Below are 25759 nucleotides of genomic sequence, written 5' to 3'. Positions count from 1 at the left end.
AGGAGAGGTTATTGCCTCATTCTGCCCGAGATGGATTTGATTTGAAGTCCCGCAAGCAATATTATGTCCTCAAACCGTTTCCTTTCCCTAATAGAATAAAACAGGGGGCTGGGGAGGGGGAGAGGAAGCAGGCAGGGCAGCAGAGCCCGTGGCCGGAGGGCACTGCAGCAAGCCAAAGCAGCCTCATTCCTGATACGGCCCTCGTGGGGATTTTAGGGAAGGAGTTGTGACAAATTCCTGGGAGGAGGTGCAGGAAAATCCTAGCACGGCACCCGAGGCCCATCACATGATGCCCGGGGCTGGGGATGGGCAGCGCGCTGGAGACCTCACATGATGCTCAGGAGTTTGTGCCTGGCCAAAGCAGACCTCTGGTGGGAAAAAAAAGAGGTCTTTCATGGTGGGATGCAGCTTTCTGTCCGCTCGGCACTTTTTTCCCATTGCAAGCCTTCACACCCTTGTAACAGCCCTTGGGAAACCAGGGCAGGAAAACTCTCAGCCTCCCCCCGTCTCGTCCTGCAGTGCCCTAGCATTAAGTTCCTTTTTTTTCGGTGTCTTTCAGCGAGTTCCTCTGTCTGTCTCAGCTTTGCAAAGTGCCCAGCTCTGGGCTTCGCCAGGTGCCTCAGAGCCCTTTGGTTAAAACAAGCCTAGGGCAATAACTGCAGCAGCCCGTGATGATGTGCTGTCAAAGGAGCAGTGAAAACAGGGTCCCAGCAGCAGGCGGCTTGCCCAGATCTCTTCTAAGTGCTCTTTTCTGTCCCTTTTTCTAGTCAACAGCTGAATATATTACTGCTTATGCCATGAACGTGCACCTCCAAAGAGATGTCACATCTGCCTGGTTAGTGTTGCTCCCGGAGGCCTAAGGAAACCTGCCCAACCTAAAAATCTGGTTACTTTAAGCCCCGTCAAGTTCCTTGAACAGCCTCGCCAAAGAAACGGGGCCACTCCAAAAGAAAAATGCCTGCCTGGTTTTCACGACCACGCACAGGAAAGGAGCTAGTTATCTCCCTCTGCAGAGCAGGGGAGAGGTCCCCAACAAGAGCACTCTGCTGCTGCGGGGGATATCGGGATGCAGGGCTTTGCACCAGCCTCCTGCAAGTCACTTCCCAGCTGTACGTGTGTTTTGGAGCATTCTCTTAGTCTCTATATACAAAGCTTTGTGCAGTGGGGACTCGCCGTGCGAAATGGGGGTGCTTCAGTTCTACAGACACCAAGGAGCAGCAACGCACGGGGGAAGGAAGGCGGCTGGCGTTTCTTGGTAAGCGGTGCAGATGTGCCGACAACGGGAACATAAATGCTTCCTCCTCGCAGGCTCGTGGTGCTTTGTTTATAATCCAGGCAGGCATTCGTACTGCACCTGCCGCCCGGATTATCTTGGCACACACGCGGCTTGCGAAATCAAGGAAACACAAAAAGCTTCGTCTTTCCAAGAGGCCTCGCTAAGTCAGCGAGCTTCCACCCACCACCTATGCCAAGACGTCGCTGCTGTGGGTTAAATATTCAGCAGTTCAGCCTCCTGCTGGAAAATTTAGGGGGATGGGGTTGTCCCTCTGGTCTTGTGCACTCAACTGTTTCTTTAGGAAGTGCTGATGTAGGCAGGTATGAAGGGACAGATGCAAAAAGGAATTATTATTGAGGCTTCTTGTGCTCGGTGAGAGCCCTTCCAGGTCAGCAGCAAACCAGGAGATAAGAGCCCAAAGCAGACGTGTATCATGGTAGGAATAGAGTAACCAGAAGTGTCTCTGGGGAGAGGCAGTTGCAGAAGTTCAGTCATCCCAAAATGAGCAAGCAGAGACTCAATACAGAGTGTTGCAAGGGTTGACCTGACTCAGGGAGTCAACACTTTACCATTATTGAGCCCTGAAACAAAAATGAACACCAGGCTAAGCCTCTTTTGAGGCTATTTCTCGTCTTCCAAAGTGAAGCTCTGCTTTCCATCTAATGCTGCAGGAAACCAGGCACCCGCTTTGTAACCTCGATGTCAGGAGGCTGGTGTTTCAGGTGGCACTGTCAGCCCTGGCAGCGCCTGGACTTCACTTCGAGCAGTCTGTTGGCCCTCCGGTAGGTCGGAGGAATAGAGCACGTACTGCCAGCCCAGCCTGCCGTTAAGGTGTGGGAGACCTCCCGCTGAAAGACCCTGTGTGTAACTGTCTGCGACTTGCTGCCTTTCTAAACCATTCAGACTGAAATCTCAAAGACCAGACCTTTGCTTTGGGCTTAAGAGATTTTTATTGGCTTGTGTTTTTCATGGGCAATTTGAGCAAAGTGTGATCAATTTTGATTTTCAAGAAGGAGGAGGAGGAGGAGAAATCAGCTGTTTTATCTCCTATCTTTAAAATCTCTTGCCAACATTCAGAGAACCCATACAGTCCTGATGCTTAGGAGCACCATCTCCCAGCTTTGTGAGATTGCAGTAGTGTGTCAAAAACATGCCCAACATCAGCAACACCCACATGGGACCAAATTATGAGCTTTTGAGTGAAAAAATTATACGGGTGTCAGTAGATCCGTGTTAGAGCTTGGCAGCTGAAATGTGGACACCGCTGAGGGCTGTCAGGGTTCCTCTGGCTCTTGATGCTGTTGGTCAAACAGCAGATATCTGGAGTGTGGGTCTGGGGCATCCACCAAGGGTCTTGAGATACCCTGCAAAGAAAAACCTGCAAGTGCCACCTTCATCTTCCTCTCTTTCTCCTGCGGCTGCACGGGGAAGCTGTTTGGTTGAGATGAAGGACTGGGGCTGCCATAAATACCTCTCTGCCATGGTGAGCCTGCTGTGTCAAAGAGGGCTGGCCTTGCGGCAGGTGACAAAGGCTAAGTCGGTGAGCGAAGATTAAACTGGCAGCTGCGGATTAGGGCCTTTCTACCTGGCCTCATCCTTAATTCTGCCTGGTTTAAAATAACGCGCAGCTGCAGTGGCGGTGGCGGGCAGGGAGTGCTGATGGGGGCCCTTCTCCTGCAGCTGTGATCAGCTTTTGGCATTAGCCACGGTGACGCCGAGTGCAAGAGTCAGAAATCTTGCAAAAGCAGATCCTGGCAGTAAATGGGCTGGGCGGGGGGGGGTGATGTGGTGAGCTGGGAGATGGAGCAGGCAAAAGTGGATGGTCTCAGCGACCCAGGGCATGGGAGCAGATAGAGCAACAGCAGTGGGAAGAGAGGAGAAGGAGGGAAGCTACCCATCCTGTTAGATCTTCTAAATGGCTGTAAGGGGTGATAAAATGCTTTTTAAAATAAATAAAAAAGCCCAAGCAGAGGGGCAGAAGATGTGCAAGGGGGGAGCGGGAGCCTGGCAGGTCAGCAGGAGGAGCTGAGGCTGTGGGAGGGAGAACAGGGAAAAGAGCTCAGTAGCTTCATGGATAAAATTGGAGAACAAATGCGTGGTGGAAACAATGACTTCCTAGAAGGGAAAGGAGTGGGTAGGAGAAAAAGTGCAAAGTAAGCAGATTGCTGCTGCTGGTAGCTCTTGCACGCAGGCGCCTGCACCAAAGCCTTATCCGAATTTACACTCCACGTCACCTCCCCATGTGTCCACGGGAAGCCACCCTTCCTCCGGGCTGAGGCTGCTTTACATCGGTTTGGATCAAATGGATGAAAAAAAAAAAAAAGCATCCAGAAGTGCCCTATTTTAAGCTAATCCTCTGAAATAAAATACAACTCCCCGGGGCCACAGTCCAGGTGAGGCTGTGGGACGGGAGCTCGGCACGGAGAGATTTCGGTGGAGGGCGGCCGCGCTTGCGGGAGCTCCCCGGTGCTGGTCCAGAGGAGTTTGCCCTGATGTGCCTCCCACCTCCTTCCCCCCCAGGTGTTCTCCATCGTGGTGTTTGGCTCCATTGTCAATGAAGGGTACGTGAACCGCGTGGACGATTCGCAGGAGCACTGCATTTTCAACCGCAACCGCAACGCCTGCAACTATGGCATTACCGTGGGTGTCCTCGCCTTCCTCAGCTGCCTTCTCTACCTAGCTCTGGATGCCTACTTCCCGCAGATCAGCAGCGTCAAGGACCGCAAGAAGGCAGTGCTCTCGGACATCGGTGTCTCGGGTGAGCTTCCCGGCTGGCTGGCACAGTGCTGCTCTCCTCCGCGGAGAGTGCTGGCCACTGCCTTTGCTCTTCTCCATAGTAATAGCTGAGGGAGTCCTTTAGGATCAGCAGGTCTCGTCTCCCCCCATGCTTATGCTTGATAAGGCCAAGTGTTGGTGTCTCTGGAGACGGTGCTCCCTTCTTCTCCAGCTCCAGGTGTTTGAACCATATATATTTTAACATAAAAAAAAAAAAGTTGAGGATTTCATGCGGACATCTGAACTTTTTGAGGACTTGTGGCTTGCAAGTTTGTTCACGTTTAGCCTAGCAGTCCCACACGCAGGTAATGGTGCAGAGAAGGGGACAGATGAAGCACTACTTGGCTGCTAATTCCAAATGTCCAATTCCATGGCTGCCAGTCATCTGGTTACTCCTGGAGAGAGGGCGAGTCCTGCTCCTCCCCACCAGATGCCAACCTGGATGCCCAGCTCCCTGCTACCCAACCCCTTTCCCAGGGATGCAGGATATTGATGATATCTCAGCACCTTTCCTCAGGATAAGGGCTTTCATCGCTGCTGACCTAAGCAAAGGCCAGTTGTCATGCAACTGCAGGCTGACTGCTCCTCCTGCAGCTCCCTTGGAAGGAGCTGCTCTTCACTTGTCCTTGCAGGACAGGGTGGTGAAGCAGTGGTGATTGCTCTTGTACTGAGAGCCAAATGCAGGTCCTGTGATCAATCCAAGCACAAGCAAACAAAACCTCCTCCCGCTGACTCCCCTGAGGTACTTTCTGCAGGCACCTATCATCACCTTGATGGTTTAGCTGTCAGTGAACCTACTCCCTTGGGCTTAGAAAGCCTGCACAGCCAGAATTTGGCCCAGCCTGCAGTGCACTGCTGGGTCTCGTTGGGTTGCAGTTTCCAGAGAAACGCGATGTGTTTGCGTTGTGGTCATACGTGCCTTCTTGATCTCTCTCCCCTTCCCCTTTGGCATGCTGGTGGTGGTCCATCCCAGCCTTTTGGGCGTTCCTGTGGTTCGTTGGCTTCTGCTTTCTGACCAACCAGTGGCAAGCTTCAAAAGAAGAGGACAACCCAATGAACGAGGGAGGGGATGCAGCCCGAGCAGCCATCACGTTCTCCTTCTTCTCCATCTTCACCTGGGTGAGTAGAGAAGCCATGACATCAGACCAAGTGTCCTCTGCAGTGTGTTAGCTTGTGGGGAATGGGAGGTGACTGGCTCTGGGATCCCAGTTCACATGGCTTCAGAGAAGGAAAAGCAGGAGGAGAGGTGGCTGAGAGGGAAACCTGGCGTGGTGGTTTCACACTGATGGGCAACTAGGCTCTACCATGCCGCTCTATCACTCCCCGTCCCAAAAAGAACAGTGGCAGAAAATATGATGGGAAAGGGCTCATGGGTTGAGATAAGGACAGGGAGATCACTCACCAATTGCTGTCATGGGCAAGACAGACTCAGCGTGGGAAAATTAATGTAATTTATTACCTATTGCTAACAGGCTAGAGCAGTGAGAACTAGAAGCAAACCAAAACCACCTTCCCCCCATCCACCCTCTTCTACCTCCTCCCCTTGAGCAGTGCAGGGGAATGGGGGCTGCAGTCAGTCCCTGACGCATTGTCTCTGCTGCTCCCTCACGGTCCCTCTCTGCCCCTGCTCCCCGTGGGGTCCCTCCCACGGGATGCCGTCCTTCCCGAACTGAGCCTGCGGGGGCTGCCCACAGGCAGCAGCTCTTCAACAACTGCTCCCACACGGCTCCGTACCACGGAGTCCATCCCCCAGGAGCAAACTGCTCCAGCACGGGTCCCCCACGGGCGGCAGCTCCCCCCAGACCCCCTGCTCCTGCGTGGGCTCCTCTCCACGGGCTGCAGCTCCGGCCCGGGGCCTGCTCCTGCGGGGGCTCTCCATGGGCCGCAGCCTCCTCCAGGCCACATCCACCTGCTCCACCAGGGGCTCCTCCACGGGCTGCAGCGTGGAGATCTGCTCCATGTGGGACCCATGGGCTGCAGGGGGACAGCCTGCTCCAGCAGGGGCCTCTCCACAGGCCGCAGGGGGACTTCTGCTCCGTGCCTGGAGCACCTCCTGCCCTCCTTCTGCACTGACCTTGGTGCCTGCAGGGCTGGTTCTCTCACATTTCTCATTCCTCTCTTCCAGCTGCTGTCACACAGCAGGTTTTTTCTCCCCTTCCTTAAATCTGCTCTCCCAAAGGCCCCACCAGCATCGCTCCCTGGCTCGGCTCTGGCCAGCAGCGGGTCCCTTTTGGAGCCGGCTGGAGCTGGCTCTGCTCTGACATGGGGCAGCTGCTGGGCTCTGCTCACAGAGGCCACCCCTGCAGCCCCCCGCTACCAAACGCTTGCCACGTAAACCCAATATACCTGGGAAGCAAGGACACCAGAACGTATGCAGAAGGAGAGTTCACACAGACTCCAGTCAAGAGCGTCCTTGACAAACCTCCAGAATGACCTTGTGCAAGCCAGCCTCCCCAAGCGTCGTTTCCCTGCACATGAAAGGATTTTAACTGCACTTTCAGCTCATCAATGCTAAGCAGAGAAGGGAGCTACAGACTGGGGGTTCACCGCTCTCTCTGCTTCATCCCCATCACATGAAAAGCCCTTGGTGGCCACAAGAGGCTGTAGCCACATCCCTCCCAGCTCTGGGGAAGCAGGCTGCACCCATGACTGCAGCTCCACTTGGGAATGGCTTTTTCAGAAGATGACAGTGCAGGCTTTTTAGACTTCCCTTTCCCGGCAATCCCTTGTTCCCCGTTCACAGGGCAGACTGTGGTGTGCAATATAAATAGAGCCCCTGCAATTTTCATCCCATCTCTGAAAGTACCGAGTCCTCGTAGCTTTATCTCCTGTGTTGGGCAAGGGCAGGTAGGAAGGGTGCCGAAAAGGCAACAAAGGTGTTAGGGAGGGGGGCTACCAAGCACTGAGCACCAGCCAAAGTGGCAGCAGGGGCCAGGGGCAGCAGTGTGACCACCCCGCAAGCCAAGCCTCTTGCTTGAGTGCTGCCAAATCAAGCAGTGGTGTCCCTTCAGCTCCAGCAGAAAGTGTGATGGGAACCAAGGCTCATGCAAGGGGTCCCTCAGGACCCTTTTGGAGAGAGATGTTCCCACCACCTGCAGGGTCCTCCCCAATGCATGGGCTGCGAGTGGCTAAAGGCATCCTCTTCCCCAGGTTCTTGTGGTTTTGTTTTTGTTTTTATTTATTTTTATTTTTAATTTCAGTCAAATGCCCTGGCATGTTCTTTCTTATTGATTCTCCTCCCCACACCTCTCTCTCTCCTCACAGGGCTTCCTCACCTTTCTGGGTTTCCGGCGACTCAGAGACATTACTTTTCAGGAGGAATACAACACGCTGTTCCCCAACTCCCCGTCCTTGCTGCCTTAATGCCCCTCACTGGTGGCGAGCCTGGGGGTAGGGACAAGGGGTGCAGATGAAGGAGGCTGTCGAGCAGTTGGCTCCAACGCTCTGATCATGAGCGTTCGCGTGTTCCTCCTCTGCCCCTCCTCTCCCTCACCCTAACTAATGCTTTGTAACACTAGTGCCTTTCTTCTGATGACTGCTCAGACCTAATATTTCAGCCAGGAGATGCCTTCTGCCCCCACCACTGTATCTTCTCCATTCCTCCCAGCCCTCATTCCCCAAACTCTCCCCCGTGGGGCAGTTCATGACCTGCCAGACTGCTCACCTCTGTCGGGGATGCTCTGGGAAGATGAGCCGTGCCTGCTGGGGTCTGAGATGCTGAGCCACATGCCCAGGCTCCCTGCTGGCCACCCCATTGCAGCTTGTCCCTCTTCTCCTTGCCACGGAGCTGGTGCTTTCTGCAGGGCAGCCTGAACCTGGACAGGCTTCGCGCACTAACCCGTAACCACTACTAACCCTCCTTTTGTTTGTTTCTCTCTCTCGGTACGTTCCCCTTTCTCTTTCTCCCATCCCCTCTCTGCTTCCCGTCTCTTCCCATCCTCCCTTCAAGGTGGGCCAGGCATTCCTGGCGTATCAGCGCTTCCGGCTGGGCGCCGACTCGGCCCTCTTCTCCCAGGACTACATGGACCCCAGCCAGGACTCCGGCATGCCTTATGCTCCCTACACGAACGAGGAGGATGCTACGGACGCGGTGGGGACGTACCAGCAGCCTCCTCCGGCAGATGCTTTCGACACCGAGACACAGGGGTACCAAACGCAGAACTACTGAGCCGCCGATGCCCCTTCCCCATCCCCTTTCCCTTATGCCCCCTTTCCCACTGCCGGCAGCAAGCCGAGGCACAAACCAGACACGTGCGTAGTGGCACAAGAGGTGGCTCTCAGCTATGCTCCAGCCTTCTGGGTCATCTGTTTTTATTTATAGTTTTTAAAAAAAAAATAAAAAAGGGTTCCCCATCGCCTCTTCCCTCTCCACCCCCCAGAACTACCGGCCAGCACCAACATGTCCCAAAATCTGTCACCGAGGGAGGTCCCCCTTCCCTCCTCTCCCTCCTTCAGTGGGGCAGGGGGGAAGGATGCTGGAGGTGGAAGGGAAGAGGCGTTCCTAGGTGAGACGATGTTGCTCCATGCTGCAGGAGATGCGGGAGCATCCGAATTGGGCCCGAGGGCCTGTTGGCTCAGGGAGGGGAGGGTGGAAGGGGGGGCAGGCTGAGAGCTGGCATGCAGGCGTGCAAGGGTGGAGGGGGGGGGGCTGCTTGGGGGGGCAAGGGTGCCCTTCCGTGTGAGTGGGGAAATGCTTTATTTTGTGAGGGTTTGGGGAGAAGCGGGAGAGGGGAGGGAGCGCAAAGAGAGAAAATGGGAAGGGAAAGAGGAATATTTGCAGGTACAATCAAAAAACTGCAGCTTTTTGTAGATTTTGCTGTGGATGAAAGCAAGGGGCTTGAGAGAGCAGAGCAGAGGGGCAGCACTGTGAGAGCTGTTCCTTCCCTTTGGGTTAAGATGGAGGTGTGTTTCCCCTTGTCTGTTTGCCGTTTCACCCTGGGCAGGAGGAGGAGAAGAAAGCCAATTTCACTCCTCGGGTGCTGCTGCATCCTCCTCCCTTCCTCTGGTAGCAGAGTGCAAAGCCTCTCGCTGGCACCACCTCGAGCACACGGGAATGGAGCAGGACCCCCTAGAAAGAAACGTGGCTGCCGTCACACTGTGGAGCCGCCGAGCAGCGGAGGGTCCGTAGATGGGCTTCATCTCTCACTTGGATGGGGCGGTCAGCACAGCAAGGGGAGAATTTCCTCCATCCTTGCAAAGTTGGTTTGTGCTGGGCTGGGCTCTCTGAACGCTGGTCCTGCTGTACTTTGCATATATTATACCTTAGTGCTCCTTCTGCAGCATCTGGTATGTCTTTAAAGCCTCACCTAGGTGGCAGTAGTGCCTCTCGGATAGAGCTCGTATGGACATCGCTCCACACTCCTCATGATTTTGCTTCAAGTCAAGACACAGCTCTGGAAGCACACTATTTATTCCGGGATAAAATTAATGTCTGTGCCTAAAGGGAAATAACTGAGCAATAGCCAGATGGGCAATTTTCAGCACAGACCTCTCAGAGCACAAGCAGTGGGGTATGTCTTGAGGAGCTCTATCCCCTGAGCAGCCGCCGTGGTCCATGCAACATTGACCCAAGTAGCAGAGATCAGGAGCAGATCTAGCATCCACAGGTGCTTCACCTGAGCATTTGGCCCATTCCCTGTAGCATCCCTTGGAGCCAAGAGGATCAGACGCAGGCATGGCCTGTGGTTGTGCAAACATCTCATCTGGAGGACACTGAGCCTTCCTTCACCCACATCACCAGTCCTCCTAGCACTACTCTCCAGCTGCCCCACAGCAGTAGAGAAGGGGTAGACAATGTTGAGTTGCAGACCCCAAGAGGGAAAGGGGAACAGTTGTTCTCCGTTGCATGTGGGCACGGTTTCTACCTGCTCCTACCAGCTTTCAGGAGCTGCTAGACCTCCACAGGGGTGAGAGGCAAGCCTGTCACTTGCAGACTTGTGCTGCTGGCTGCTATCCCCATGGCTTGCCCTCCCTTGCTGGTGGTTGCTGATGATGGGAAAGGGGGACCAACCACCCCTGTAGACATACAAGGAGGGCCTGGGCAAACGTCCTGTGCTCTGTGGCTGCGAGCGAAAGCAATACTGTACATAGGAGGGGTATTTTTCAGAGGGAAGCCCCTCAGGCTTCTTTTATTTTCTGTGGGATCAGCCTAATATTTAGGCTTGGGAGGGGGTTACTTTATTGAGAGAGGTTTGTTATGTCTGTGGCTGTGGGGGGAGCTCCCTCCAGTCCATCTCTCCTAATGGGGGAGTGGAATGAAAGAATAACGAGGTGGAGGAGGAGAAAAACTAGTTGTACTCACCCAGACTCATCCGTGTCATCCTTCATGCTTTCATTTTGGGTGTGTGGGGGAAGCCATGAGGTGGAGGAGGCGTCGGCTATAAATAATCAACCCTCAGCATAAAAATATGTTGTCCTTTCTGGGAGGAATTGCCCATTACCTGTCCCATCTCATCAGGGAGGGGGCGAGGGACCAGGTGCATGAGGAGAAGTATAGGCCATACATTGGGGCGGTCTACATGGGGACCTGTTTTAGGGTGTAGCATGTGTCTATCTTCCATGCCCCTTCCTGCATCAGAGCTACATGGATGGCTAACATCATGCGGGGGTGACTCACAAGAAAGCTTTCCTTTATCGTCTTTGGCTCGCCTCCCTCGTAACCATCTGATGGCCTCCAGTGGGTTTGAGGTGGGACAAGCCTCCCCCTCAGCGCCAGCACTGATGGGAGGTGAGCCAGGTGGCTTCATCTGGGCTGCTGCCCATCTCTTTGTCCCTTTCCTCCTTGCTTTGCGTCACTGCAAAGGCATTGGTATGGCAGGGGACACGAACAGTAGATACTTTGGGCAACTTGTTGCCTTTGCTCATGGCAGAAGGTGTACTCTCCTCGGGTTGACGTGCTCGGAGCCTTCACAGTGGAGGGTTGGTGGTGACAGACCTGGGGGTGGGACTCGTCTGGTTTGCACACAGCTCTTTAAAATGCAATTTCCAGTGGCATATGGCCGTCTCTGTGGCTGAGGAAATGGACCTACCCAAGGGGTCGCTTATCTAATCTTAGGCGTTTCTGATAAGGTGCTGCCTGTTTCTGGTGATCGTAGGCAAGGCCTGGGCTGGAACATGTCCCTTTTAGATCCTAAACTTTGGTGAGATCAGTCCCACTCTAGGGATTAGGAGATCAGAGGGAAGGCTACATAAGCAAAATGATAAGAAGGCTCTCTTCCTGCCATGCCATTTGTCTGGATTACGGAGGATTATGGATCCCCTGTTGGGCGCAATGGCCCATTGATGTCGTTATCTTACAAAGCCTCCAAGTAAGGGACTTTCATGAAAGCAGGGGCTGTGAAGGGCAAAGGAATGATCAAACTTTGCCCCACCTCTACCTATGGCTTCAACCTCTGGACACGTCCCCATCCCCTGTTCTCCCCTGTCCCCACCACCCAGTTCATCACCTCATTACACACCCTTCCCCTCCACGTTATTCCTGGCAGTTCCCTCAGGGGAGGAGGGCATTTGTGTCCCCACACCCTCGCGAGCACCTGGGAGGACCCGGGAAGGCAGCGTAGCGGGATGGCCTCCACAGGAGTCTTGGCTTTGGTCTCCAGAGCGGGTGCAAGGCAAGGAGCCCAGCGAGGCCACCTCGTGCAGTGAGTCCAAACCATCCATCCAAACAACTCCCTGCTGCCTCTGCGGCATCCGTAACACCACCTGCGCTGCCCTGCCCCTTCCCCTGACACATTACTGCCTGTGTATAGTATATATATTATATATATATATTTAAAAGGATGTATAATATAAAGCTATACATATATACGTATATACGATGACTCACGGATGGCCTGCTGCATACAGGATCCCCTGAGTGGTCTTGTCTAAGCCCGAGTGTCCCTTCATCCCTCCTCCCCGCACCCCCGTCCGTCCTCAAATCCCACTACAGCAACCCCCGCCACCTCGGCACCTGTGTTTACAATGTCCTATATATTTGTGGTTAACAAAGTGAAGGTGGTAACTACTGGTGTCTCAATAAAGTTACGACATTCAAAATAACCAAACTGTGTGAAAAATTGGTCTGGGTTTTCTTTGTGAAGGGGTGGCTTTTCCAGCTTGGTTTGTTTAAATAGCAAGGCTTGTGTGTCCCCATGAGGACAGCCTGCAGGCTTGTGTGGGAAGTGGAGGTTTAGACCAGTGTCCTGGGGTATCCACTGCATCCAGTGTCACCACACCAATCTGCATCCAAAGGGTCCTGAGGTTCCTGCAGCAGCGATGTGACCTGGGGCAGCTCAAGGAGCGGGACTTCTCCTGCTGGAGCCCAGGATACCATGTTCCTACAGGTTTAGTGAAAATCGGTGGCATCAGTGGAGAGGCCTGAACAACTGCCCTTATTGGGAGGGACTTTCCAGGGAGCTAACAGTTGCTTGTTTTGCTTGGCCTGTTCCAAATCACACCCACCAAATGTCTCTTACCTACTCAGCAGGAAAATATGAGAAGGAGCTTGAAGTACCGTATTAGAACGGGAGTCGTATTATGAAAGGGATAGATGGTGTGTATGGAGGACATGCAAAAATATAGTATGAACACCAATATTTTCACACCAAGGGAAGCAGATCTGTTTATTACTTTGATGTGTCTTTACTTCTATATTTCTATTCATCTGTGTGTGACCATTGCTTGGGTGTCTAGCATAGTACACATTTTCAAAACATAAACAAATACTGGGAAACAAGAGCTCTCAAGACACTGCTGACTGGGTTTCAGTAATAGATAGCCCACCATTAAAAAAGGATCTCATTTCAACTTGCTCTGTGATGAAAATAAAATTCAAAATACTATCCTGTGATAATGTTTAGATAAAGCTTCCTGCTCATCACCCAAATACCTGGGTATGTAACGTGCCTACCACTGTGCAACTTGAGTACAGTAAGCAGAGACACACGATGGTAAGCTGGCTGTACCCAGTCCTCCAAACTGTCTCCCCTCTTGGGTACAGCTGGGCACACACACACTGTAGCTTCACATAGTATACCTAAAAGCACTGATATACCCATCTGTCCCTCGATTAATCCTTCTTTGGAAAAAGATCTTCCTACAGCCCTAGCTTTTGGGGTGGAAGTGTTTTAGAGATGTCTTAGCAAAGGGAGGAGTTAAGAACTGCTGAGACCAAATTGTCAAAAACAAGCATTTACGATGAGTAAGACTCCAGCATTATGAGTTCGTTTGTTTCTTCTAATCATCTGAAATCTTTTTAATTGCTTTCTGGTATTTCAAGCTCTTATGAGTCACGTTTTGAAGCTTCTCCCTGCAGGCATGACATCTACAAACACAATCCTACTATAAAGTTTTTTTAAAAAGTTCACATAATCCCAGAACTCCGGGAGATGAGGCTTTATTTAGCATATCATAGAAGTCAGAAAAATCATATGCCTCAGCACAAATGAAACAACCTCATTTATCTCCTTCAAAACTCCAGCTGGTCTACAGCTCTGTACAAAATCTCTCTCACAGTGATATTTATCTCATTCTCTTGGGGGGATAAACACTCCCTCACCATTTCCCTTTCTCCTCGCAATAGCTTTCCAACTCTGGCAGGTGCTAAGGGAAGGAACTGCTACCTCCTCTCCTCTCCTCCAGCTCTCCTTCCTTTCTTCATGCTCGTTCTCTCTATTGCTTTATCTCTATTTCTTGGCCTTTTCAGCCTGCCTGGAAATAGCAGCTTACAAAGGAGCCAGGAGCATTAGGGCATCTGTGCCTGTGGGAAGCATCGGGCTGCAGTTGGTAGAGGTAGGTGGGGTGGGCTCAGGGTGGAGCTTGCAATGCCACCCCCTCCACCATCCTTTTCCGTCCATGGTAGGTGCTGAGCAAGTGTAGCAATCTGGCTCCGTCACAGACCCTTCTTTTCTTCCACATCACCTGCTGCAAGCCTTGCCAAAAATCATGACTTAGTTCTCCAGCCCCAGCCTCCATTATTAGCAAAACAAGGCAGAAAAAAAATCTCCCTAAACACATCTCGCTTGTGATCAGCAGAGAAAAATCAACTGATGTGAGGGTTTCTGCTGGCGATCCTGTAATTGCCTCCCATTGTGTAGGATGTCTGAATGTCTACCGCAGCACCTGCTGGGGCTGCCCTGTGCTCCCTGCTCCTCGGGGCAGGGTGTTCAATAATATTCTTCATCTTTTATCCTCTAGCCCAGCACAGTGACCGTGCTTCTCCTTTTTCTGCAGAGAAAACATTTGCAAAAACAGGAAGGCAGTAAGTAGTACAGCTTGGCACCAGAAATACTGTGTATATAAAACCTGGCATTGGGAACAGAGAATAACGAGAAACAATAAATACAAAGAGAGAGAGAGAGAGGAATGAGGAATACAGGAGTTTAACACGGGAGAGGGAGCTGAAGATTTGGTAGTCACTGAATCAGACAATTCGTTTACTGGTGCATGGATGAGTTCAGTGACTGATATCCTGCATTCCTGGGGAGATTCTTGCTGTATGAGAATACAGCATGGTATATAGCTGAATTTCTGGGAGGATTTACTGAAGGTAGGAAGCATAAATAAAACAAAGAACAAATAAGCTCTATCAATACAGCAACAGAAGCTGTGTCGGTGCAGTATTCCATCCAGCAAGTACTGCTTAAAGATCCTGGTCTCTGCGAGCAGGTATTCATAAAGCAGCAAACAAGCTTCAGTAGCACTTTCCTTTGGAAGATTGCAAAAGGATGGACAAACATGCATTTAGCATTGTAAGCAGCCTTGCTTGGCAAATCAAACTATTCACTTTTTGCAGACTAAGTAGTTAAGGGCCTTGCTCAGTCTTAGGGCAGAAGCTCAGTGACAGAGCCACAGGAATATCCTGAAGCTGGCACAAATATTTTCACCAACAGCAAATGTTTTGCACCAGGTCTGTTTTCCAGCCCAAATGAGGAAGAAAAAAAGAATAATAAAAAAATGGAATGACGGTGATCAGTGACTCTGAGAGCTGAAGTCAGACATTTAAACTAGGAACGGGGCATACAACTACAAAGAGGTGACTAGTCGTACAAACAAGGAAAATGGCAGCGTTTCTATCTCATACCTTTAGGAAAGTTGTTTTACTCATTGAGATCATATTCTGCCCTATCACAGACACACGCAGACTCCACTCTTGCTAGTTTCAGAAAGACTCGCAGACATAAGAAGATAAAAATGACTCCTAAACCCCCAGTCCTGCAATGCGATACGCCCTGGCAGTCTCTGAGCACATCTGAAGCCTTGCTGATTTCAGTGGTGTTCTGTGCAAGGACAGGGTCTGCCTGTGCTCATCAAGGTGCATGACTGCAACCTTGAATGTCATTAAATAAGCATAAGCTTTTGCTGCAATGCTGAAAATGTGACATCGTGTTTTAAAGCAGATAAACTTGCCTGTTGCTTTTCAGCAGCACACACAATGCTGTTCTAGGCAGATTTCTGCAGCACCAGGAATTTTTCTTGATCCTGGTAAGAAAACAGATCTTCATTAGTGCTAAATCCATCCATCCTACTTTTAATTTTAATGCAGACTTGAGCTCCATTACTAAAATTATTTGTACCCACTCACAGCTTTACCCCCAGGAATACTTCAAATGACATTGGTGAAACCAAGCTTATGCATTAAGCTAAACATGTGAAAATTTGTGTGTAGACTGAGATTCTAATTTTAGCATTTTCTTCTATCTTTCATGAATATAGCCTTTAAAAAGTAATTCTGCCTCCGTATCTAAGTCTGCTTGAATCGCTGAATATATATGAGTCTTGTGTGAAGGGAAAGGATCTGAAATCTTTGTATATTTGGAAGAGATGTAACAAAACAATAGACAAAGGATTTACAGGAAAGGGAGCTGGAATCCTCTGGCAGGATCCCCTGCAGCAAAACCCATCATTCCATAGAATGAGGTTAATTAACTGGCAATTATTTCTGAAGTGCATCTGAATCTAATATATTTGCCACAAAGATGTCATTAAAAGAGTATCAAGTGACTGCTGGAAGTCAAGACTACTTAACACTCATGCCCTCACCACAACTGAGCTGCTACATGACTGAAACTGCAAGCCTCTCGTGCTGAAGCACCTTCAGCCTGGATTCACCCGGAGAAACGTGCTCTTCGCCCAGCACCCTGGTGCCGCAGCCTGTTTACCTGTCATCATGCACTTCAAGACACACCAGTCACACACCTGGAGGACTCTTCCACTGACTTGTAATCATAGAATCATAGAAACAAAAGGTTGGAAAGGACCTACAAGATCATCTAGTCCAACCGTCCTCCTATTACCAATAGTACCCACTAGCCTACTAAATCATATCTCATAGCACCTTGTCCAGGCGCTTCTTGAACACCACAAGGGACGGTGACTCCACCACATCCCTGGGCAAAAATAATATAAATGTCTCTTCCATATCAATCATACAAATGTCTCCTCCAGGATGGTAGCTCTTCACAGGCTTTAGAGTTCTAGCAAAGGGAATTTCACTTATCAACCACCTGGAAGACAAATACCATATACACATCATCCTTTGATTCCTGTGACTTCCTCCCGCTCCAGCAGAGCTGGTTAAGTGGGAACTGTCCCTCCTGACACAGTTCACCTCAGCCTAAAAAAGACAAAGATAGGTTCTAAAAGGTGAATAAAAGCATTTCTCTCTGTTTTTGCACATATCGTGGGCAGGCAGGCTGGCAGGGTTGAGCAGGGAGATGAGGGCAGCCGGTCCCATAGCAGTTGCCCCCACCAAGGACTCCCCAGGCATTTTTCTGGAGATCAGACCCTAGCAGTCACTCCATGCCAGCAGAACAACGTGCCACCTCCTCCAACACTTTGGGGCCAGCTTTTTGAAGACCTGAAGGTGCAGAGAGGACCAAACCAGGCTCTGTTCAGCAGTGCCAACTGCGAGGACAACAGGCAGTGGGGCACAAACTGGAGCACAGGAGGTACCCTTCCAACACCAGGAACCACTATTTACAGTGTGGGGTGACAGAGCACCGCCACAGCCTGCCCAGCGACCTCCCCCTGCCTGGAGACCCGAACATGGCTTCCTCCCCTCAGCGCCCTCCCCCCGCCGCTAGGCGGAGGCCAGGCCGGGGCTCGGGAGGAGAAGGGCGGGGGGAAGGAGGAGGCCGCTGCTGCAAGATGGCGGCGCAGAGGAGGAGCCTGCTGCAGAGTGTGAGTGGCGCCTTCCCCCCTCCCTGCTCCCGCACTCCCCCAGGTGTGTGCGAGGGGGGACCCGCGCCTCCTTCTCGCCCGGCCCCACAGCGCCTGAGGGGGAGGCCCGGGGGCCGGGAAGGTCCCGGTGCCGGCGGGGAGGTGGGAGCCCCCCGCGCTGCCCCCGGTCCCGGCTGGGGGAGGCCCTGTTGGGCTCGCAGCTCTGCTTCCCGGCCGGCCCGGGGGGCTTAGGGGGCGGCTGGTGTTGGTAGCCCTGTGTGAGGGGCCCCCCGTCGCTGTTGGTGGCCCCAGGAGCCCCCCTGTCCCGGGGGAGCGCTGCCAACCGTGAGGGTCCCATCCGGTGCTGTGCGGTGCGGTGCTGTGCTGCACCCAGGGCAGGACCCGGCTGCGACTCTCGGTTCTGGTTTCTTGCTAGCAAGAGCCAGAGGTGCGGCCAGAGCTCAGCTTCAGAGGGAAAGGCGGTGGTAAGTGATCCAGTTCTGCAGCGAGGGGCAGGGAATAGGGAGTTAGTGGCTGGGGGGTGCACTGCCCTGTTAGCAAAGGGGTGAGAAGAGGGTGGGGACGGACTTGTAACCCATGCTCAACCAGCATCTTCAGCCTGCTTGGGGTTTACATGGTCTCTTTCCTCTTTCTGCCCCCCAGGAACAGCAGCCCAGTTGGACAGATGACTTGCCATCCTGCCATCTCTCCGGGGTGGGCTCAGCTCCAAACCGCTCCTACAGTGCAGATGGCAAAGGGACAGAGGGTCACCCCTTGGAAGATAACTGGTTAAAATTCAGGTGAGCGGGTTGTGCCTTGATCACGGATCCCTGCAGACACAAGGGCAGGTGAACGTGATGTTTAGCTCCTCACAGAGGACTCAGAGAATGCAGGAGGTGCCTGGAGGAACTTGTTACATATGTCTTTGTATCACGGCCATCTATGACCTCTTTGCTTTTGCTGTCTCTGATAGGAGTGAGAACAACTGCTACCTCTATGGTGTCTTCAATGGTTATGACGGCAACCGAGTCACCAACTTTGTGGGTCAGAGGCTCTCTGCTGAACTGCTGCTGGGCCAGCTTCACGCAGATCACAGTGATGCTGACGTGCGTCGAGTCCTGCTGCAGGTAAAGCGGCTTCGGCTGGGAACAGCTCCTGCTTCTCACACTACCCACCTCCTCTTTTTGCCACCAGGGGGGCAGCATCTGGTTTCTGATGGGCTTGGAAACATCTGCCAATGGTTGTGATTGTACTCATACTGTGAGCAGCTGTAGTGCTTTGTTTCACTCCCACCTCATACCCATCTGTCCCCCAGCTCTGTCAGCACACTGCTGAGAGCTCTCCAGGAAGCTGCAGCCAGTCTTCACTGGACTTGTAGGAACAAGTCAGCCTGTAAAGGAGATGACGACGAGTGAAAAGGAGAAGTTAATGCGTGGGGAGATGGATTTGCGAGCACACTTTCTTGAGTGATAGATAAGTTTTTACAATCAACATACAAAATCAGATAGGTCTCTGACATTGCTGTGATTGTAATTTGTATGTTTTTGTCTCCTGTTTTGAGTAGTAACAGATTGTTTTTACAAGCTGTTAAGTAGCTTCACTAAAATAATTGCATTTTAATATGATGCTGTGATCTCGAATGTCTGTATGTACAGTGATCAACCACTTTTATGAACTGATCTTACAAGAGGTGAGGATGGGTAGCCTCAGAGGCCTGTAGGTGCTGGATAAATGCTCAGTTTCTCTTATGGCCCTTTTTAGGCTTTTGATGTGGTAGAAAGAAGCTTCCTGGAGTCCATTGATGATGCTTTGGCAGAGAAGGCCAGCCTGCAGTCCCAGCTACCAGAGGTAATGTGGCCTTAAGAATGGAGATTTCTGGAGGTCCTACTTTCCAGACTGCTGGATGGGACGTTAGTCAGTCTGGTCTGAGGGCAGCTGTAATTGAAAATTGTGTCCCTGTAGTTGTCTTCTGGGAGCTTGTGGGAAGTGAAGCAAGTGTCTTGGTCCGCTTCCCAGAGTTCCCAATGTTCTTACTGGCACTACGTAGACACATCATTGGTTTTCTTAGTAAAGAACTAAACGTATTGTGGAAAGGTGTTCAGCCCACGAGGTGTGGCTCTTCCAAGGACAAAGACATGATGTGGGTGAGAGGCAAGGCGTCAAATTTGCATGGCACCTGGGCAGATGTGAATTCTGGTCTTCAGGTGAACTGGGCTGTCGTTTCCAGAACCTTATCAGACCCACGGGATTTGTTAGGATTGAACAAATAATTGTATGTCTTACATAGTCAGCTTCAGGGTTGTGGACTGTGTGTTTAAGCCTCCTCCATAATCTTGGGTTCCAGGGTGTTCCTCACCACCAGCTGCCTCCTCAGTACCAGAAGATTGTGGAGAGATTGAAGGTTGTAGAGCAGGAGATCTCTGGAGGAGCAATGGCTATCGTCGCTGTTGTTCTCAACAACAAGCTCTATATCGCCAACGTTGGTGAGTTGTTCTTTGTATTCCAGCATTTGTTCTTGGCGTTTCAGTCTAGGCATTTCTGAGGATGGCTGCAGCTCTAGGAAGTGAAAGAAATCAGAACGTGGGGGGCAGTTTCTTTGGTCTGTGGCTGACGAGCGATATGCTTGTTACTTGTAGGCCCAATTGAAATCAGTCCGGGTGATCATCTCTGCAGATATTGACAGATGCAATGTGTGTGTCCAAAGAACAGGGGAAAAATGGGTTGAGAGGCAGTAGTGCAGGTTCGCTGAGGAGTGGAGAGCTTGCTTGTGAGGTGTTGGCTCAGGCCTAAGTGAAGAGCTGCCTAACAGGCCTAGCATGCTGCGGGCAAGGCTACTTCTGGGAGATGATGAAGAGAGAGTACATGAGCTTTTCTCTTCTTTTCTGTCCTTATTCCCCTCTCCTTTTCCTTTCCCATTTGGATATGTTCTCCGTCTTAATGCAGAGCTATCTGGTGCCTCATCTCGCTACTCCCGCTGCAGGTACCAATCGGGCGCTGTTGTGTAAGTCCACGGTGGATGGGTTGCAGGTGACTCAGCTCAACGTGGACCACACGACAGAGAATGAGGATGAACTCTTTCGCTTCTCCCAGCTGGGTGAGTGCTTGATTTTTGTCTTCTTATCTGAGAACATCTCGTGCCTCAGTTTATCTGGGGCACCAGGAATGACTCAAGCCACTGGAAACAATAACTGACCACAAAAAGAAGCTCCCTGTGGGCTGTGGTTTCAAATTACGAGTTCAGTGCCTTTTTCTGCATGTCTAGCCACAGTGAGGCTACAGAGTGAGTAAGTTCAGCTTGCTGAACCTACAGAAAACTATCTTTTTTCTTTTTTTTCCCCCTCTTTGTTCATTTTGAGACTTAGTTTCATGTCTGACTGCCAAACTGACATTGATTTGCCCTCCGGCTGTGCGATTACTAGAGTCGATAAGGAAGGCAGGAGCAGAAGCACACAGCCAGAGGGCAGAAGCAGGATGGACAGTAGGTGACTGCCCCTCTGGAGGCAAACCACAGTTATGCTGGTTAGGTTCTGCCACACCCTCAGGATGGTGCGTTTCAATACGCCTTTGTACAAGCTGCTACTGCAAAAAAAACAGGTAGACTTCAGACAGAGTCAGACCAAACATTGATATTTACTGCTCTCACATCAGTAACCATTGAACTTTGTCTAATACTGACATCTTGCTTCTGGCAATTTCCCTTTTCCTTTACAATGCTTGGCGTGTTTTCTTTCTTTGTCTAGAACTAGCCCAGGCCACTTGTGTGACTGTTAGCACCAGACTCTTCTTGTTGAGGTACTTATGTTCTGTGCCTGTGCTTAGGTAGATCTAACTTGGCGTTCTTCATGAGGCTCACCTGGTAGTTACATTCATATCTGGTGAGGCTGTCAGTGTGGTAGTTTTCTGCCGATAGGTCTTGTTTCACTCCATTTCTCTTCTTTTTTTTTTTTTTTCCTTACTCATACTCCTGCAATAGTGGCATGTGCTATGAAACAGAGGACTGAATACAGGAATCTAGGGAAAGAGAGCCTTTCTACTGCCAAAAACACTACCTAGAATTTAGCTGCAGTCCACGGTGGAGCAGGAATCTGCTAGATACACTGACCTTAATCCAACGCAGCAGTGGCCCTCCAGCTGGCAATCCCAACAGAAGGGAGAGCCAGTAGAAAAAAGCCAATGTGCACAGGGTTTTGGGGGCCCAGTGCTGATTGTTGTGAGGCTAAGTTGAAGCACAGTGATAAATTCTATCCCCCAAACTTCTTATCATGATGGTGCCTGTGTTACACCTGTCCTGGGGAAAGGGAGAGAGAGGCCTTACGCCTGTGTGGCTCTTCACCCAGCACATTGCAGCTCGCTCAGTGCTCCAGGAGAGTCGCTGTGATTTCGACACAACCTCTCTGGCGTGCTTGGAGCTTCCCCGTGTTTGTGTCTGTCGATAGCTTGTATCCCCCTGCCAGGAGCTGGCAAATGAGCCAGGCCATGTTGATGAGTCAGCTTCGGTCTGCAGCAGATGGCAGAGTTGTGTCTTACTGCTGGGGTAGGTGTGGAGCCATCTGCGCGGTGAGGCTTGGTTTGACTCAGAGGGAGAGTTTCAGTTGGACCCTTGCCTTCACCTTGTACTGAGGACAGTCATCCCTAGATTAAAAATCTCAAAATAACATTTTCTGCCTGTTAGCTCCAGGTATAACCAGGAAGGGGGAATTGCCAGGACAGACCAGGTAAGTGGCTCGTCTGCTCTGAGTCCTGCCTCACGTAGCAGCTATCCCCAGATGGTTCCTGGTAGGACTTTCTTCGAGATGTGATTCCTTCATAGTCCCTGCTGGACATGAGTTATACAACAAAGCAGAGGTATATCCCCTAAAACTTAATTAAACTAAATACCTGTTTGTGGATTATCCTTGTTTTAGGAGTAGCTAACACCAGTCTGAGCACTTGAGCAAATTCAGTCCTTCTTGCAGACAGTTCTCCATTTCTCCTTCTCCAAGTTAGCATATTAGTGAATTTGTCATATGGAGTTTAGGAACAGGGATCAATAACAGGGTGGAAGAAAAAATAAGAATCCTTCACATATGTTTTCCCCCTTCCTGCTTTCCTCCTCCCGTCACGCAGTCCAGAGCTGACAGGCGCAGATGTTCCACTGCCTTTTCAGCAAATGCCTGTGCGCTCAGGCCAGCTGCTGCCGGTGGCTTTGGACCAGGGCGTGGGCTTTGTCTCAGGGCCAGCCACTGCATTCGGTGTGAGTGTCAGGCTGTGCGCATCTCTCTCCTCTCTCGTTCCCAGATTACAGCTAATGAGAAGGTGTCCCTTGGAACAGAGCAAACTGCTCTTCCTTTCCTTCCTGTAGGGAAGAAAGATCGTTTGGCATCTTGCTTCATCTTGCCGTTCTCTTTAGCTGTGGATATTTCTTTTCTCCTTCCTGACAGTATGACCACAGGGAGTCCTGCAAGTTTCCCAAACTTTGTATTTTTTTTTTTAATCTGGCAGGTTTGGATGCAGGGAAAATAAAACAAGTGGGAACTATTCGTGGGCAGGAAAGCACTCGGCGCATTGGAGATTACAAAGTCAAATATGGCTACACTGATATTGAACTACTCAGGTCAGAAAAACTTGCTTTGTGGTTTTAGTCCCTCTTCTTCATGACCCTCTGTTCTTACCTAGTGTGGCAGCAGTGATTATTAAAAACCCTGTCTCTTTCCAGTGCTGCTAAATCTAAGCCCATCATAGCAGAGCCTGAAATCCACGGAGGGCACTCGCTGGATGGGGTGACTGGCTTCTTGGTGCTTATGTCTGAAGGGCTCTACAAAGCTCTGGAGGCAGCTCACGGGCCTGGGCAGGCCAACCAGGTGAGTGTGCTCTCACAGGAAATGTTCCCTCAGCTATTGACCTCCTGCAGGGGTGTCAGCTCTCTTGCACAGGCCGTCCTCCACATCTGTCCTGTGAGTGCTGCCTGGGCCGGGTGCCTGTGCCACCCCATTCCAGCCTGTAATGATGGGAGGGCTGCTTTGCCAAGCCAGTTCTTCCAGGCAGCTTCCTGCCCCTTTAGGAGGAGCCCTTTAAATGGAGTGGGATGATTCTAGGCACAAAGCACATATCAGCAAGTGAGACTGGCAAGGACCCTAGCTGGATAAGTTGCCATAAAAACTCTTAGATCACTTGGCTGGATAAGATTTCCTCCAGAATCTCCTAAACATCCTTCTGCTTTTTTTTCCCTCTCTGCCCAGGAAATCGCAGCCATGATAGCCACAGAGTTTGCCAAGCAGACTTCGCTGGATGCTGTGGCCCAAGCAGTGGTGGACCGTGTTAAGAGGATCCACTGCGACACTTTTGCCAGCGGTGGGGAACGGTCCAAGTTCTGTCCCCGGCACGAAGACATGACGCTGCTCGTAAGGAACTTTGGGTACCCCTTGGGTGAGATGAGCCAGCCCACGCTAACACCAACACAAGGTATGCTGCGGAGAGAAATAAACAATAGAGGGTGGAAGATAAGTCCTCTTGATTTGATCTGGCATTGACCTAATGTTGGGAGAGGAGGTACTCAGTGTAGATTTTTTTATTAAAGGGATTATTGGCTTCTGAGGTCTAGAGTCTGTAACAATTTACATCTAAGAAAGGCAGTTTGATATAAATTCTTCCCTTGGGATCTTTGACCCTTCCTTTGACCTTTCTTTGACGCTGTGCACCATCGGTCACTGATGTCTCACCTGCGTTTATAATTGTTTTCTCCCTTCTCAGGAGGCCGCGTCTACCCAGTCTCCGTGCCATACTCCAGCTCCCAAAGCACAAGCAAGACAAGTGTCACGCTGTCCCTTGTCATGCCTTCCCAAGGCCAGATGGTCAACGGTGCCCACAGCAGCTCGACTCTGGATGAAGCCACCCCCACCCTCACTAAGTAAATATCCTGCCCTCTTGATACCCGCAGCCCCCCGTACCTCACACTGGGTGAAGTGGTTGGGAAGCAGAGAGATACCTGTCAGTTACCCGTCACTCATTCCCTTATCTGCAGCACAGCCCTCCTGGCTGCAGTACTGACAACCAGCCGAAGTTGTTAGCTGGAGAGCGATGTGTGAGGAGTGGGAATGAGCAAAGCAAGCGGCGCTGAAGCCAGCTCTGGGAACATGCCTTGGGAGAAGCATCTGCTGCTGTCACCGGAGGGCACTCTGGCAGCAAGCAGCTCTTCTCTTTGGATGTTGGGTGCTAAGAGTGTTGGGTGCTGTGCATGGAGGGAGTATGGGTGCCCTTCATTTTTAATAAGGAAAGGGGGTTGTGCAGGAGAGGTGGTGCTGCACAAGCTGGCTTCCTCAGAGGCTGAGGCCAGGGTAGGAAAAATGATAAAGGTTAGACCTGGATTCTGTTTGGATCTGCTTTGCAGGATCGTACTCATGGCTCTGGCTTGAATTCAGCCTTTGGCACAGGGTGGAGTGTGTACAAACAGAAAAGTGAAGAAGCTCTATGGTTATTGTGTTCTGGTAGCTCCAAAAACAATGAGGCTGACACACCAGGGCTGCTTTGGCTCTAACACAGGTCATGCAAGAATAGCTTTGCTGCTGCCAGACTCTTCCTGTAAAGATTGTTCTGAATGGGTATGAGGAGGCCAGCAGAGTGCATGCCCCTTCCCCCTTCTTTCCTTTTTCCTCCTCCTTTCCCCCCTCAGACGTCTGGTTGTACCTAAGGTTGTCCAGTTAAAGGTGAGGCACGTGTCTTTGGCATTCATCAGTTCCACACACTTCTCAACATACCCAGTACTCTGACAGAGCAGGAGGGCTGCAACTTCTTTTACCTGTTTACAAAGGATAGCTTAATCTGTGGAGAACCGGCACTTGTTCTGGTGCCTTTCGTGTGCAAAGTTGCAGATGGGGGGCAAAATAAAGATGCCTGTGTTCTCTCTCTCCACAGCCAAAGCCCCACTGTGACTCTCCAGTCTACCAACACCCACACGCAGAGCAGCAGCTCAAGTTCGGATGGGGGTCTCTTCCGCTCCCGACCCACCCACTCACTCCAGCCCGATGAAGACGGGCGCGTAGAGCCCTACGTGGACTTTGCAGAGTTTTACCGGCTTTGGAACATGGACCATGGCGAGCAGGGAGCGCTGACGGTGTCCTAATGTGGAAATGTGCCTCCTCCGACCACCCAGCGCTCGGCTGCGTGAGCAAAGACTGAGGCAGGGATGAGAGCGCTGCAGCTGAGAGCTGTGTTCTGCCCAGAGTTAACTCCTGTCTGGGATGTGCTGAGCGCTGGGCTGGGGAGCGTGTGCTGCGCTCTCGAAACACGTGTTGCCTGTGCCATGCACCTCGTCCCGGCCAACCTCTGCCCCTTGGAAGCCCTGTGAATAAGGGAAGGGGTCTTGAATGCAACCCTCGCTGCAGGTTTTTACAAATAAAGTTGCAGAGAGGGCTCCCTTCTGGATAATGCAAGAGTAGGGGCCTGTACAAAGGCTGTGTGTGTACGTGCGTGTGCCTGCGTGTGTGCGTGCTGTCATAATGTTTCCACAACTCGATTCATAATGCTGTGATTCCAGTGTTCAACTCCATAGAAGATACCTCTATTTTGCAGAATAAATAACTTATAGCTACA

The 25759-nt window shown here is 51.3% G+C and overlaps 2 protein-coding genes across 3 annotated transcripts in view; both read left to right on the top strand.

Annotated features, from left to right (window-relative positions):
* Positions 1-8342, top strand: part of SYNGR1 (synaptogyrin 1) — a 12564-nt gene extending 4222 nt beyond the window's left edge. The window contains exons 2-4 of one of the 2 annotated variants that reach the window (XM_040559209.1): positions 3797-4034; positions 5025-5170; positions 8001-8342. In XM_040559209.1, coding sequence (XP_040415143.1) covers positions 3797-4034; positions 5025-5170; positions 8001-8219 — 603 coding nt within the window. In that variant the 3' untranslated portion in view covers positions 8220-8342. Of the gene's footprint in view, positions 1-3796; positions 4035-5024; positions 5171-7315 lie in introns of both variants that reach the window. The other variant, XM_040559214.1, reaches the window with a different exon arrangement.
* TAB1 (TGF-beta activated kinase 1 (MAP3K7) binding protein 1) lies at positions 7043-25759 on the top strand. Its single transcript, XM_040559148.1, has 13 exons — positions 7043-7052; positions 16842-16847; positions 17160-17212; positions 17855-17991; positions 18165-18318; positions 18953-19039; positions 19536-19674; positions 20172-20285; positions 22673-22784; positions 22887-23031; positions 23410-23632; positions 23921-24077; positions 25082-25759. The coding sequence occupies exons 3-13, from the start codon at positions 17180-17182 to the stop codon at positions 25287-25289; spliced, it is 1509 nt and encodes a 502-aa protein (XP_040415082.1). The 5' UTR covers positions 7043-7052; positions 16842-16847; positions 17160-17179; the 3' UTR covers positions 25290-25759.

This window comes from Cygnus olor, chromosome 1 (genome assembly GCF_009769625.2).
Source record: "Cygnus olor isolate bCygOlo1 chromosome 1, bCygOlo1.pri.v2, whole genome shotgun sequence".
Lineage (NCBI taxonomy): Eukaryota > Metazoa > Chordata > Aves > Anseriformes > Anatidae > Cygnus > Cygnus olor.
The sequence above is the reverse complement of the archived record's forward strand: the minus strand, read 5'-3'. Positions and strand labels throughout refer to the sequence as shown.

What these genes read in the sequence shown, in the direction of transcription:
- TAB1 (XM_040559148.1), top strand. Translation starts at nt 17,180, where the DNA reads ATGGCGGCGCAGAGGAGGAGCCTGCTGCAGAGT. An exon ending in TGCAGTCCCAGCTACCAGAG is followed by an intron (nt 19,040 to 19,535) that starts GTAATGTGGCCT and finishes CTTGGGTTCCAG; the next exon opens with GGTGTTCCTCACCACCAGCT. An exon ending in CTTTCGCTTCTCCCAGCTGG is followed by an intron (nt 20,286 to 22,672) that starts GTGAGTGCTTGA and finishes TTAATCTGGCAG; the next exon opens with GTTTGGATGCAGGGAAAATA.